The 12,500-nt window shown below is 41.4% G+C and overlaps 1 protein-coding gene across 8 annotated transcripts in view; it reads left to right on the top strand.

The window, feature by feature from the left end:
- LOC119581037 (gamma-aminobutyric acid receptor subunit beta-like) overlaps positions 1–12,500 on the top strand; it is a 150,097-nt gene that overhangs the window by 37,996 nt on the left and 99,601 nt on the right. For all 8 annotated transcript variants that reach the window (XM_037929329.1, XM_037929328.1, XM_037929326.1 and 5 more), the window contains exons 3-4: positions 7,862–8,088; positions 10,235–10,317. In XM_037929329.1, coding sequence (XP_037785257.1) covers positions 7,862–8,088; positions 10,235–10,317 — 310 coding nt within the window. The remainder of the gene's footprint in view (positions 1–7,861; positions 8,089–10,234; positions 10,318–12,500) is intronic.

Here is a 12,500-nt window from a genome sequence, read left to right as displayed (position 1 = left end):
AACTTTTTTTTATTTAACAAAAAAAAAGGAAATCATTTCCAATTGCTCACCTGCCTTTCCTTTGAGAACAGAAGTGGATAAGTATGGGAAGTGTTGGTCATTGGGTAGGAGAACCACCGCAGACGTACGACCGAGTGTAGGTATAAAGGATGAAGTAAAGTGATGTATCCGTGCAATGGAGAATGAGACGGGAGCGGTGCACTTGTAACATCACCACCACCCATCACACACACACAAACACACACACACACCGCCACCACCACCTCAGCACCACCACAAACACCCACGCCCACCGATCGCGGGAAGGCAATCCGCTGCCTTCTTACACATCTCATTAAGGGCTTCTGATTTAGTAGGCTATCTTGTATATAATAAAAAAAAAAAAGTTTTTTGAATTTATTTTGTGAATTTTCTTGACTTGATATTTTTAAGTTACTCTCTTCGACTGTCTTTCATCTCCTTCTGCATGGATTAGCCAGTAGTTTGTATGACTAGAAAGACCCAAGGTACCAAGTTCTCGACTTCATAGAAATTAACGATATGGTATTTAGACCTCCCTTCCTATGAACTGTTTAAGATTTTTCATCAATCTTGATATTCCTTATTTCCCCCACCCAAAAAAAGAAAAAAAAATCTTCTTGATGATCTGTCTCCCAAATCAATATTTTGAATCTAACACTTCCTACTACACAAGCAGTTGACCAATCAGAACCGCTTGTGTTCGCAACGCATTGTCTGCACTTGCCTTAACCAATAGAGTGCACTGTAGATTCCTTTTTGGACCAATGGGAATGCCTGAGAGAGCCACTCAGCAGGTCATGTTGCACTCCCCTCCCCCCCACTGTCCCTTTTCCTTTGACCCTTGCTACCTGCCTGCGGGAACGCCCACTGCTTTGCCTGCTTGTACAGAGGCGGAAGCAGTCTGTTGTCCCTCTCTCCCAACTCCCGAAACCTCTGAATTGCAACCACTTTCACGTGTCGCATGCTGATCTCCCCGTCCCTAACCCTCTCCCTGACCCCATACCTTCCCTCCTCGCTTCTCCCTGCCCCGCCCCCTCTCCCTGATCCCTGCCACACCTTAGTAACCCCTGTTTTTTTGGCCCCTGCTCTCCTTCTCCCGCACTTCCGCCACCGCAGACCGACGTTCTTGCATGAAAACTTACCAACCCTCAGCCATGAGCCTACACGTCATCGTCAGCCCCAACATGACAACATGACGTATCCCCTTCCCTTCCCTTTTCCCATCCGCCCCTCTAAACCCCCGTCCCATGATGTCCACCATTGTTGTTGTTGTCTGCGAAAGCCCAATAGCTGTCTCCCTGCTGTTCCCACCCCCTGCTCTTCATTGTCGTTTGTAGATTTAAGGATTTTTACAAGCTTCCAAATGGGTGATGGATTCAGTCTGGTAGTGGATAATTTCTCACGTCACTAATAACTGATGACTATTAATGCGACTATTAACCCACATGGAAGTTTTGCACGTAGAAGTAAGGTAGATTTAAGCATTTATCCTTTAGATACTTAGAGATCAAGCTCATTAATTTATGCATTTAGTGTCAAGTTTAAAGTTGTCTAAATTTGCTTTTTTAATAATAAAAGTACAGAAGTCATCAAGTATAAAAGAGAAAGTTTATAATCTACATCTGTATATCTATATCATGAATGTATGTTTTCTAGACCGAGAGAGGTAACTAAACCCCCGTGAGGCTAGGTTCAGAGACTATTGATTCAAGGCTATACCTTGCATGGCATGAGGAGAGGCACGCATGGAAAGCAAAGACTATATAAGGAAGACAGGAAAGCTCTCTGGGCTCTTGCGAGATCTCCAATAGATGGCGTTGGTGCTTCAAAGTGCAAAACATTAACTTCATCTACTGACTGATCGCGGGGATCCAGTTAGTTTTTCTGCCTTCCATGTATAGCCTTTGAAGGAAAGGGTCTGAAGGCAACGCTCAATACATTGCTACAATTTTGACAAATAACTCTGCCACAGAGCATGGGTCCCGCTGTATCTGAAGAACCACAAAGATGTGTCTGTTTGTGGCTATATTTTATTTCTGAGATAATTTAATGTAACCAAAAAAAAATGAAGACCCTTTATCCAAAATGAACAAAATGAACAGCTCTACAAAATGGGTTAATGTAAGTGTACTTTCTCTGTACTCATCTATTTGAACAGCATTAATTATGGGGGTATTGAGTGTTAGCCGTGGTCCAGTCAGTATAAAAGTCTCCATTATTCCAGAATTATTGCATCTGTCACTTATTTCCGTTTGTTAATAGCATTTTTATTAGCTACCACCATCACCACTCCCACGTTTCCTCATAATGATATCAGTTTATCTTGGTTTTTGTTTTAGTTCCTTGTATCATTTATGATGCTGATGTTTCTTATATACTTTTCTTATTTACTTTATTTGAAAGTGGAATCTGAAATATATATATATATAATAACTTACCGGTCAGACAAGCACATAGGACATGGATGATAGTGCTGTCGTGAAGACTACGTGTCAATCATATATACATCATGCATTTAACGCTAAAATCCTTAATAGTAAAGTGAGACCTGTTAGAACAATTCGCACGCTATTTGCCAAGTTACTTGAACAGCACTCAGCACTACTCTGCTCAATCTCGTCCCTTTATCACTGGTAACGCTTGCATGTGGCAAACGGTCTTCGTGGCTGGGTAAGCCATGTGCCAAACTGAGCAGTGTACTCTAGTGTCAACTGAGATAACCAGGTTAATCATGCATGTTACCTTGAAAAAACGAAACTAAAAGGAGTAAAACAATAACAGTCTATGAGGCTTGTATGGAATGTTTGCAAGTGAATGCTAGCTTACACTTTATCTGCTGAAGTTCATCTTTCAAAGGACAACCTTCAGGCAGGTAATAAGCAACAACTCCTCAACCATCCCTCCACCTAACCCTTCTCTGATCCAGTGATTCGTCAGCAATTAGTGCTTTGGCTTTTTCTCTTCGTAAACCACTGCTCGATCCCTTTCCCCCCAAATCAAGCCATTCTTTTAAAAGCCATTAACAGGGGAGATCTCAGCTTTACTATCCTTGCCATGGCCTTGCTGCCTGGAGGTGAGAGGCGCACGAGTCCCCCTTCAAAATCTCCCCGGGGCAGCTCTCTCTGTCCACCTGCACTTAGTCCTATAGCCTAGAGTGCTTGCTCCATGAAGGAGCTGTAATATATGCTCCCTACCACAACTGCGTGGTGCCTCTCTAGGTCTTTTATGCTAGAATCCCAAGTTAGATTCGTAATCAAGAGGATTTTTTCAATCATATTCTCTTAGCTGGCTCATTTAGCAACTTTAGTTAGTTTGCTAGTGGCACACTGAAGACTGCACCTGCAGATCTTAGCAGATAACATATTTCCTTGACACAGAAAATTCTCTATCTTTGACATGACGGGCCTTGAAATTTCAGACAGACACTGGCCAAGTCAGATGCAATCTTAGTTGACAAAGCACCTCTTGATTGTTAGTCATCACACTCTCTTACAATAGACAGAAATTCTGCCATTTTTCCGCAAAGATCTAAGTTGGCATTAGAAGAACCGTGTGAGAGACTGCCTTGATGAGTAGCTTCAACCTTCTTCACCCACCCTCAGCATCGCGTGTGTATTTTCTGAAGGTACCAGCTGAACGCAAAGCATCAGCTGGCGCACGGTAAGCACAGCACAGCACCGGAGACCAGGTACCCGATATCGACACGCCTTCTTCGGGACGACCTTATATTAGTTCTCTAGAATATGATAATCACTGCGCTTGCATAACAAAACCTCCCCCCTACTCCGCCTCCTCTCGCTCGCCGCTTCTGAATCTATCCCTCTGTCTCCCTATTTCGTCACCCCGGCACTCCAGTCATCATCTGCTTGTAGGCTAACAGGAGGAAGATTTGAACCTAAATCTCTCAAGAGGATTCGAGAACACTGTGATTACAGAGAGCGTAATGAGCGGCTCTCGCGAGAACTACTGCAGTTACTAGGTTGCCTGTATCATCTCCACAGCAGAAATCATTAGTCCTGAGCCATGACTTGATGTATCGTTGAAAGAAAGTCCAAATTAACGGCCCTTTTAATGGCTTGGTCAGAGAGGCGACTGACTGTTGACCCGGCTCCTTAACAACTTGATCTCTCGTTAGGCTTAAGGTGTAAATTCTCTTCTTATAAATTTGTATCACCACAACTATTTCATTATACCTTTTTTCTCTTTTTATTCTTCAGGATTTCACAATGGATTTCTATTTTCGGCAATTGTGGACAGATCCACGATTAGATTTCAGTGCACATAAAGGTTTGGAAGAAATCCAAGTCAGCACAGACTACACCAAAAAAATTTGGGTGCCCGATACGTTCTTTCCAAACGAAAAGCGGGCATACTACCACACAGTGACCACGCCCAATGAACTCTTGCGGATCTCATCTAACGGCACAGTGTTGAGGAGTATAAGGTAAATACAGTTGAAAGTCATTCTCCTCCGTCTGAAGGTGTGCATTCCATGATAAGGAGGAACTCCCAGAAACGACCTCGAGATCGACTGCGACGGTGCAGGTTTAGTTCTGAGCATTGAAATTAGGGGAACTCGGGAACTCTTTTAAATACAACCTTCCTTTCCGCTGCTTAAAACTGATGCAAGTCAATAATGAAACCGTTCTTTACACAAGTCTCTTGCCCTGTCCTGACGATGAGATACCTTGCAGATCATATATGACTGATTGTAATCTCTGCTGACGGATTTAGTAGTACACTCGCGTGCGACGAAAACATATGCAATATAGAATTTCTTTAGCCTTCTTCTCGACCCCTTCCAAGCCTAACAAACAACCCTCTACACCATAATAATAGATCGAGCTGATATCCTGCAAGGTACATCGATGGCACCTTTCCTCATAACCCTTCCCCCCTCTCCCCCGGACGGTAGTCTCGTTATGGTAACTGTTGGGCTTCCAGGCCTGCGTAGAACCAGAGCCCGTGGACTTGTCAGCAGCTTCCCGAGATCTTCTCAGCCAACGCCTTCCTTTCCGCGCCTTGTTACCTTAAGCATTAACCTTGTGCCTCCTATGCGCCTCATCGGGGTCTCCCAGCGGACTACCCGGGCATTATGTAGGGTGTGCTTGCGGCCAGGTTAACTGTTAGGTCACCACCTTCAAGCTTTCGGTATAGCACTGGATCTTCCTTTAATGTAAGATTGCCTTCCTCTTCATGAACTATCGAGCTTGACTCAAGTCACTCCACGTGTGCTCTTTCTCACCCTTACCCGACTCTCTTTCTCTCTCATGTATGATGCAAAAACTTCCTCTGTGTCTGTCTCTTTGGAATAAATGTTGCTTTGCTTGTAGAAAACTTTAGCAGCTGTGCACACCACCCTCCCCATGAGCAGTCCCTGACCTGTTAAATGTTGCAACGAACCTACCCATCGCTTGAATATCCAAATTCGCTCCCTTCCCTTCTTCCAGCCCTCACAAAAAGAAAAGAAAAACAGTTTTCCTGCGCTGGTCCTCAGACGAACAGTAGAGATTACGTGCATTTACCGCTCGATATCACCTGAGGAATGCCACCCTGATCACCGTACGAGGGTTGGCTCGTTACTTGGAGACTACCTTTGCCTAAGCTCCTTTTCCCTCGCTCTGCCGCCCAAAAACATGACTTTGCTGCCTACAAAACTCCTTCAGATTGGTGACACTTCCCTTCCAGTTGGCTGCCTGAGTGCAATGGCCCTGGTCGTATGTGTGCCTCTGTTACTGGAAGTTAACCCGTATATTATATTCTTGCCCATTCTATCCTCATACCGCGTGTAGTGCTGCAGTGCGTACGTTTATAAACAGTGAAGCGTGCTGAAGTACTTGGCTATCTGTCCAGGTTTTTACGTCTTCATTGCCTGTCCTTTATTGAAAAAAAATATATATCATCGATACGCAACGTCCATGAATATTAAAAAAAAAAATAAACTCACATGTCTGCCTCTCAGTTCTTCTTCTGTTTTCTATGATTTTGTAGATTTGAATTTGTTATTAGGTAGTCAAGCGATTTTCATCACCAAGATAGACATTTGAACATCCAAAACTCTCATTCTCACGACCGATAATGTCACAGATCCATCGGTAATATAAATAACCCCAAGACAAAGCTATGAAAACTAATGGAGTTCATAAACAGATAAAAAATGTCGTACAAGTCACTGTCCAAAAATAATAGATTCTCCCTCTATTAAATTCAATTTCCAACTGAAGAAAAAATACTCCACAGTACCAAGTGTGAAGCAGTTGAGGGTGCGTTTATCATACTTGAATATAAAACTATAAATATAAAGAAATCACCCCCAAAATACATGGTACATATCTCCAATCGTTCTAATGGTTCCCTGACATAATACATGCAGAATTAAATACCCTTAGAGTCATTTGAATACCAAGATTATTTGTAGCATTCAGTAATTCAGATGTATGAAGATTACACACCGGAACAAAATTCACAAAAAAAAAGAAACAGCATAACGACAACATAATAATATAGAATGATGAAAGTAATGACATAATAATGAATTGTCAATTACATGTGTTATAACTACACATGTGTAAATCTGACTGCTACAAACGTTATCCCCATATCCATACAAGCTTACTGAACGTTACCCTTCAGTTTTTTCTGTGTACTGAAATCTGAAATCCACGGAAAGAAAAAAAAAACTTATCTAACACTCAGTACAAGAAAAAAAGGAAGCCTTCCCCATGTTTCTTGGCCTCTTTTCATCTTCAAAAAAAAAAAATGATAAAAGAAAAAAAATCAGAAAAAAAACTCTGATGAACAAGAGTTGGAGTTCGCCCCAAGAACAATCGATATTTCCACTGTTAATTATAATGTGTAATTTTCACATTTTCAGGCGGACGTGGCCCCAGCATCCATTCTATTACATGCCACAATATACTCACTCTGTTCTACTGTCTGGTTGGAATGCCATCATTATGGATGATGGATTGATATCACCATCTTGTTCTACAGCTCTCCTTTTTATTATTTACTTTTTTTTCACACCTTTGTTCGTTCCTGTTCTATCTCTTGTCTTTTGCCACGACACGCCAATACACCCCGTAGCAGTACTTCGGCACAGACCATGGTACATGCCTGGGTCCCTGGCAGGTCTTGGTTGCGGCCAGGATCAGCTTATGGTCTACCATGACACTTCATGGTGGTTTCTGAATGTTAATCTCATGTTATGTCCATAGATGATTATGTATGTATTTGTAAATATCAGTTGTCTTATTTATTGGTAGTTTGTTCTAGATAATGTAATGTTTTAACATTTCAGTAATCCAATGATTAATTCTCCTGGATGCAGGTCATAATACCAGTGTAATGTCCATTTTCAAGAACTCAAAAGTACTTTTCATAAAGGATTCTCTAGCAGCTGCCCAACCTAGCCACAACCAATGATCCTTATGTGCTGCTCACAGTGTCCTAGATCTTGTACTCAGAACTTGAGCTTGCACAGTACACCGTGTCTTCACTCACTCACCTCCCACTGTCTGTCTTGAATGTAACGTTAAGCGTCTTCCCTCGTCTTCTTTCCCATTTCTTTTGTCTTCTTCTTTATCTATTATTCGCCTTTAATCATTTCCCTTCTCGTGCCTCTTTCACAGTATGATTGAAGAATCGCGTGGATGTTTGCCTGCGTATTACCGACTTGTATCGACTCATATCTACTTTCTGACCAACAGTTACCATCTAATTTGCATAAAAAAAGAAAAAAAGTAGTCAGACAAAAGAAGTCATTATCTCAGCTTTAAAAAAAAATAGCACTTCTTGAGATCTTCATCTGACACTTGCTTTTGTTTTCTCCGATCTTCAGGACTTTACTCTCGACTTTTATTTTCGTCAACACTGGACCGACCCTCGCTTGTCCTTCCCCGACCGCGGGGGTCTGGACGAACTCACGGTGGGGTCGGAGTATCTGCAGAAAATTTGGGTTCCAGACACCTTTTTTGCCAATGAGAAGAAGTCCTATTTTCACATGGCAACCACCTCTAATGAGATGCTCAGAATCACCAGCCAGGGCAATGTGTTGCGGAGCATCAGGTAAGACAGTGAGGAGCCAGGACAGGTAGATTCGCCACCTCCTCTCCCTGCCATCATCTCCACCAACACAGCTTCACGGTGAGATGAGGGCGACCCTAGCAATGACGTCCCTGGGCTACCTGATCGCTGTTTAATTTGAATGGATTTTCCCCGTATTTTTTCCTTCCATTTTTTGTCTGTTTGTCTGTTTGGTGTCTTATTTTCTCTGTTAGTGTGTCTGTGTGGGTGAGTGGCTGTTTGCATGCATTTATACGCGTATGCATGTGGCGTAAAAGAGAGAGAGAGAGAGAGAGAGAGAGACAGAGAGAGAGAGAGAGAGAGAGAGAGAGAGAGTGAGAGTGAGAGTGAGAGTGAGAGTGAGAGTGAGAGTGAGAGTGAGAGTGAGAGTGAGAGTCGCGTGCGCGTGTGTTTCTGCGTGTAATGAGTAAAAGAAATACCGTAAATGTTACCGTATTTTGTGTGTACGTACATGTGCAGACCTACACATAGAAAAGCAGCACATGCAGAGCGCAGGCATCGGTGTGAAAGTCTTCCCGGCTAAGTACAGGTTGTGTCTCAGTAGGCCCAGGGACGGCCCGCCAGCTGGACTCTTCAGCAAAAGCCTCAAGATGTCTCGCGTCTCTCCTTGTTCATCACAGCTAATGTTCTTGCTTGTCACACATGCAAGGGAGTAAATACAGCTTGGTTTGTTACGCCACATGAAGTCAGGAGCTAGTTAAGCTGAAAAAGGGAAAATTATAAGAAAAATGATAGTGATAACTTGGCCAATATGAACAAGGCGACGTGTGCTGAGACCGTCACTACGTACTTGGCTTCCCAAATTCAGTGTTCTGATCCTTTATCCAATTTTCCCTTTTTTCTTTTTGTATGTCTAGGCTTGTAATTTGCAGATTTTTTTTCCATGAAACACACTTGCATACTTGGACAAGGAATATGATCGTTTCAGTAACAGGGGGACAAAATTAGGCTCATATATCAGTCAGAGTCACTTCCAGAGCAACATTGTTTTTTTAGCTTTTGCTATCCCCAAGCTGTATCTAGGGTAGCGAGAGGGTCATAAAAGGGACTTAGGAAAGAAACTCTTCAAAAGAGAGGTAAGTCTTCCCCAGATCGCGAAGCATTCATGGTGTTCCTTCACATAAGATGAAGAGGGGATTTTCGTCCCATTCATTCCCGCTCTCATTGATCTCAAAGGAATTCTTAGATGTGAGTTTTTGGGTCTTCAGACTAACAGGTATTGTTTCAACTTCCAATGGCTTCCTTGCAATTTAATTGATTTTTGTTCTTTTTAATTTAGTATTATTTAAGATTATGTTCCTTTGGGAGTCACATTTTGCATTAAAATGCATAGCTAATTCCCATACAGTGCCCTAGCCATCGTTATTAAATAATGATGAGATTTAAATAAATAAGGTCTTTCTCCCACTAAATAATCATGATTCTGACCGCAATGATAACTGTCATGACAAAATATTTTTGTTTCAAATAAAGCGGCAAATTCCTTCATGACCCAAATGTTCTTATTGTTCCAGTGATCCCTTTGCTTTGTTCATGTGCCGTGGAATGATTGTTCCGTAGTCCTGTGTACATTCTCCCCCACACTGCTAGGCCCACCACGTCCCTCTGCCCACAGCTATTGTTCATATACAGATTATAGTATCGTATTTGAGCGCCATGTATAAATTAGCGAAAAATCCTTTCATCAGAGAACATAATTTTTTTTTTTTTCTAACAATTCATTATGCTTACATGCAGTTCGCATTGTGAGCACACGTTTTCCTAAGATAATTGATAATTCATACCTTATTGTACAACGGTTCTTCAAATTGATATAACAGTCTTATTTTAAAAGTTATCAGCGCTCATATACAGAAAAAAGTCATAGATATTCTGTCCCTGAGAACAATTCAGTGGGCATCAAATGCATTCCGTTTTTTTTTTTTTTTTTTTTTTTTTTTTATCTGTCGATCAGCCTCACCTCAGTTAAAGGCCGAGCTGGTGCTACTTTTCAAATTCCAAAGACCGAACTAACTTCGATTTTTTCTTCTTGTTTTTTCTCCCACCATCTGCCCTCTGGTAACGCTGTGACGCCCGTGCTCCTTGTGCCCTTGGGAAATGTATTCTTCGCCGCCAACGCCACCCTCAGACTGACCATCACTGCCTCCTGCCCCATGAACCTGCAGTATTTCCCGATGGACCGACAACTCTGCATCATCGAAATTGAAAGCTGTAAGTTGAACTTTTTTTTATAGTTTCGTGTTTCCTTTTTTTCTTGTTTTTTTTCATCGGGATAAGTAAAGGTTAGAGTATTACGAAGTGGCAACCGCGCTCAGGAACGACTAGGGTCCGGATTTCCAAGGAGGAGCATCCATCTCATCAAAAGTCATTCGGGAGGGAGGTATATTTACAGTCCTTTCAAGGGTTATGAACGACAAGAACTGATAAATAAGGGGAACGAGAAATGCTGGTGACACCCCATAACAGAAAGAAAAGGGCAAATAAAAAGGAAATTAAGTTAAATATGGTTATGAAAAGGAGCATGGATTATGCAGAGTTAACTGGGAAGCTCCAACATTCATTGCTCCAATACAAAGAACATTTTGCTTTCGGCGAAGGGGGAGCATTGTTATTCATTGCATTTCATTTGTTATACATGCAAACGACTTCACTTGTTAGAACACCAAGGCTAAATCTTGGATAAAGTCACGTACAATGGAGATACAAGCAATAGCGCAAAAAGCTAAATGTAAATGAGAACAAGGATAAAGAAAAGGAATTATATCAAAGTAAAATCTCACAAGAAAAACAGATGTTGTAAGTCATCCTTCAACCAGAACAAAAGCGACTACAGTGCTGAGGGAAAAGCAGATTTGGAAGAGAAGAGGGAGTGGAGACTGGAGGGGAGGAGTATGAGAAGGGTGGGAAGAAAGGGGGGGGGGGGGGCAGGGCCAGTAGAAAAGATAAATCCTTGAAACGATGATATTTAAGATAAAGAGAAATTAATTGCAGAGAAGTACTCATGAGGGGGAGAATTATGAGCAAGGAAAGAACTTCAGAAAGAACAAAAATATATGAAACACCCACGTAAAAAATGGAAAGTGAGGGTATGTAAGCCTAACTTTTAACGAAAAAAAAGAACTGTGTGGACTGGGGAATCAGACATTATTCGAATCTTTTTATTATTTTAATGCACTGCTCCACAGTATATATTGTCAGAATACCGTAAATATATAGAAATGTCACACAATTAATTCTAAAAATTGTATATATTCCTGTGCGTTCAGGTATGTGAAAAATGGTTCTGCCGCAGAAAGAGATACATCAAGGTTAATGTAAACATGGAGCGGGGAAAAAAGGGCGAGTGCGAGGGGGAACTACAGGAGACAATATGGGCCAAATTTGCTGTATGATGAAAAATAGGGATAGGATATGCGTGGGGGAGAGGGGAGAAGGGAGCTGCAGGAATGGGATCGAAAGAGGGTAAGAGAAGGGGAAATGAACCGCTGATTAAGGACCTTTTAAAGGAATCGGGAAAGAGAAAGAGAGTTCACATGGAAGTTGAAAGAGGTCGAGGCAATTACTGGGAAGGGAAAAGGAGTTAATAAGCAGGCTGGCGAAAATGGAAATGAAACCGGAAATAACAAGACTAACATGTAAGATACGAATTGAGAAAAAAAAATGTGAGATAAAGATATAACGAAAAATCACCAACCACGACCGAGGAGACAGGGCAGTAGGAATAATAACAAAAGAGAAACGAAAATAAGGAAAGAAAACACCGGGGGAAGGATGACTACCTAGGATAGACCTCAGATTGCCCGTAGCCGAAGTGTGGCCAGAGCAGGACGAGGGGAAAGAGAGAATACGAAACGCTGAACAAACCAGAGTTAGTTTTTCACCGCGTAGTACCAGTAGTACAATTTCCCCTCAAGTATTTTTTTCTTTCTTTCTTTCTTTCTTTAGGGAGTTGGAGTAGGAGAGGGGAAAGAGGGGGGACAGGGCGAGGGGAGAGGGAGTTTAGATAGAGATTAAGAGGATCAGAGGGGAGAGGGAAGAGTGTGAAAGGGAAGAGTGTTTTATCTACTACATTAAATAGAGATACATAAGAAGGAATGTCAAGGGTAATGTTGGATTGTGTAGTTATTATTCTTATTTGTAAATATTCTATATTCCAGTTATTTGCTTACTAGATCATTATTTTTTTATTATTGTTATTGTTGTTGATGTTATTATTATTATTATTATTATTATTATTTGTTATTGTTATCTTTAGATTTTCATTATTTCTTTGTTGTTATTTTTATATTATTATGATTATTATTATTATCATTTTACTATCAACATCATCATCGTCACCTTTATTATTGTTATTTTTATTATCATTATCATTATTATTATCACTGTTATTATCA

The sequence above is a fragment of the Penaeus monodon genome, chromosome 14, assembly GCF_015228065.2.
Source record: "Penaeus monodon isolate SGIC_2016 chromosome 14, NSTDA_Pmon_1, whole genome shotgun sequence".
NCBI classification, from domain to species: domain Eukaryota; kingdom Metazoa; phylum Arthropoda; class Malacostraca; order Decapoda; family Penaeidae; genus Penaeus; species Penaeus monodon.
Note: the sequence above shows the minus strand (reverse complement) of the source record. Positions and strands in the feature narration are given on the sequence as shown.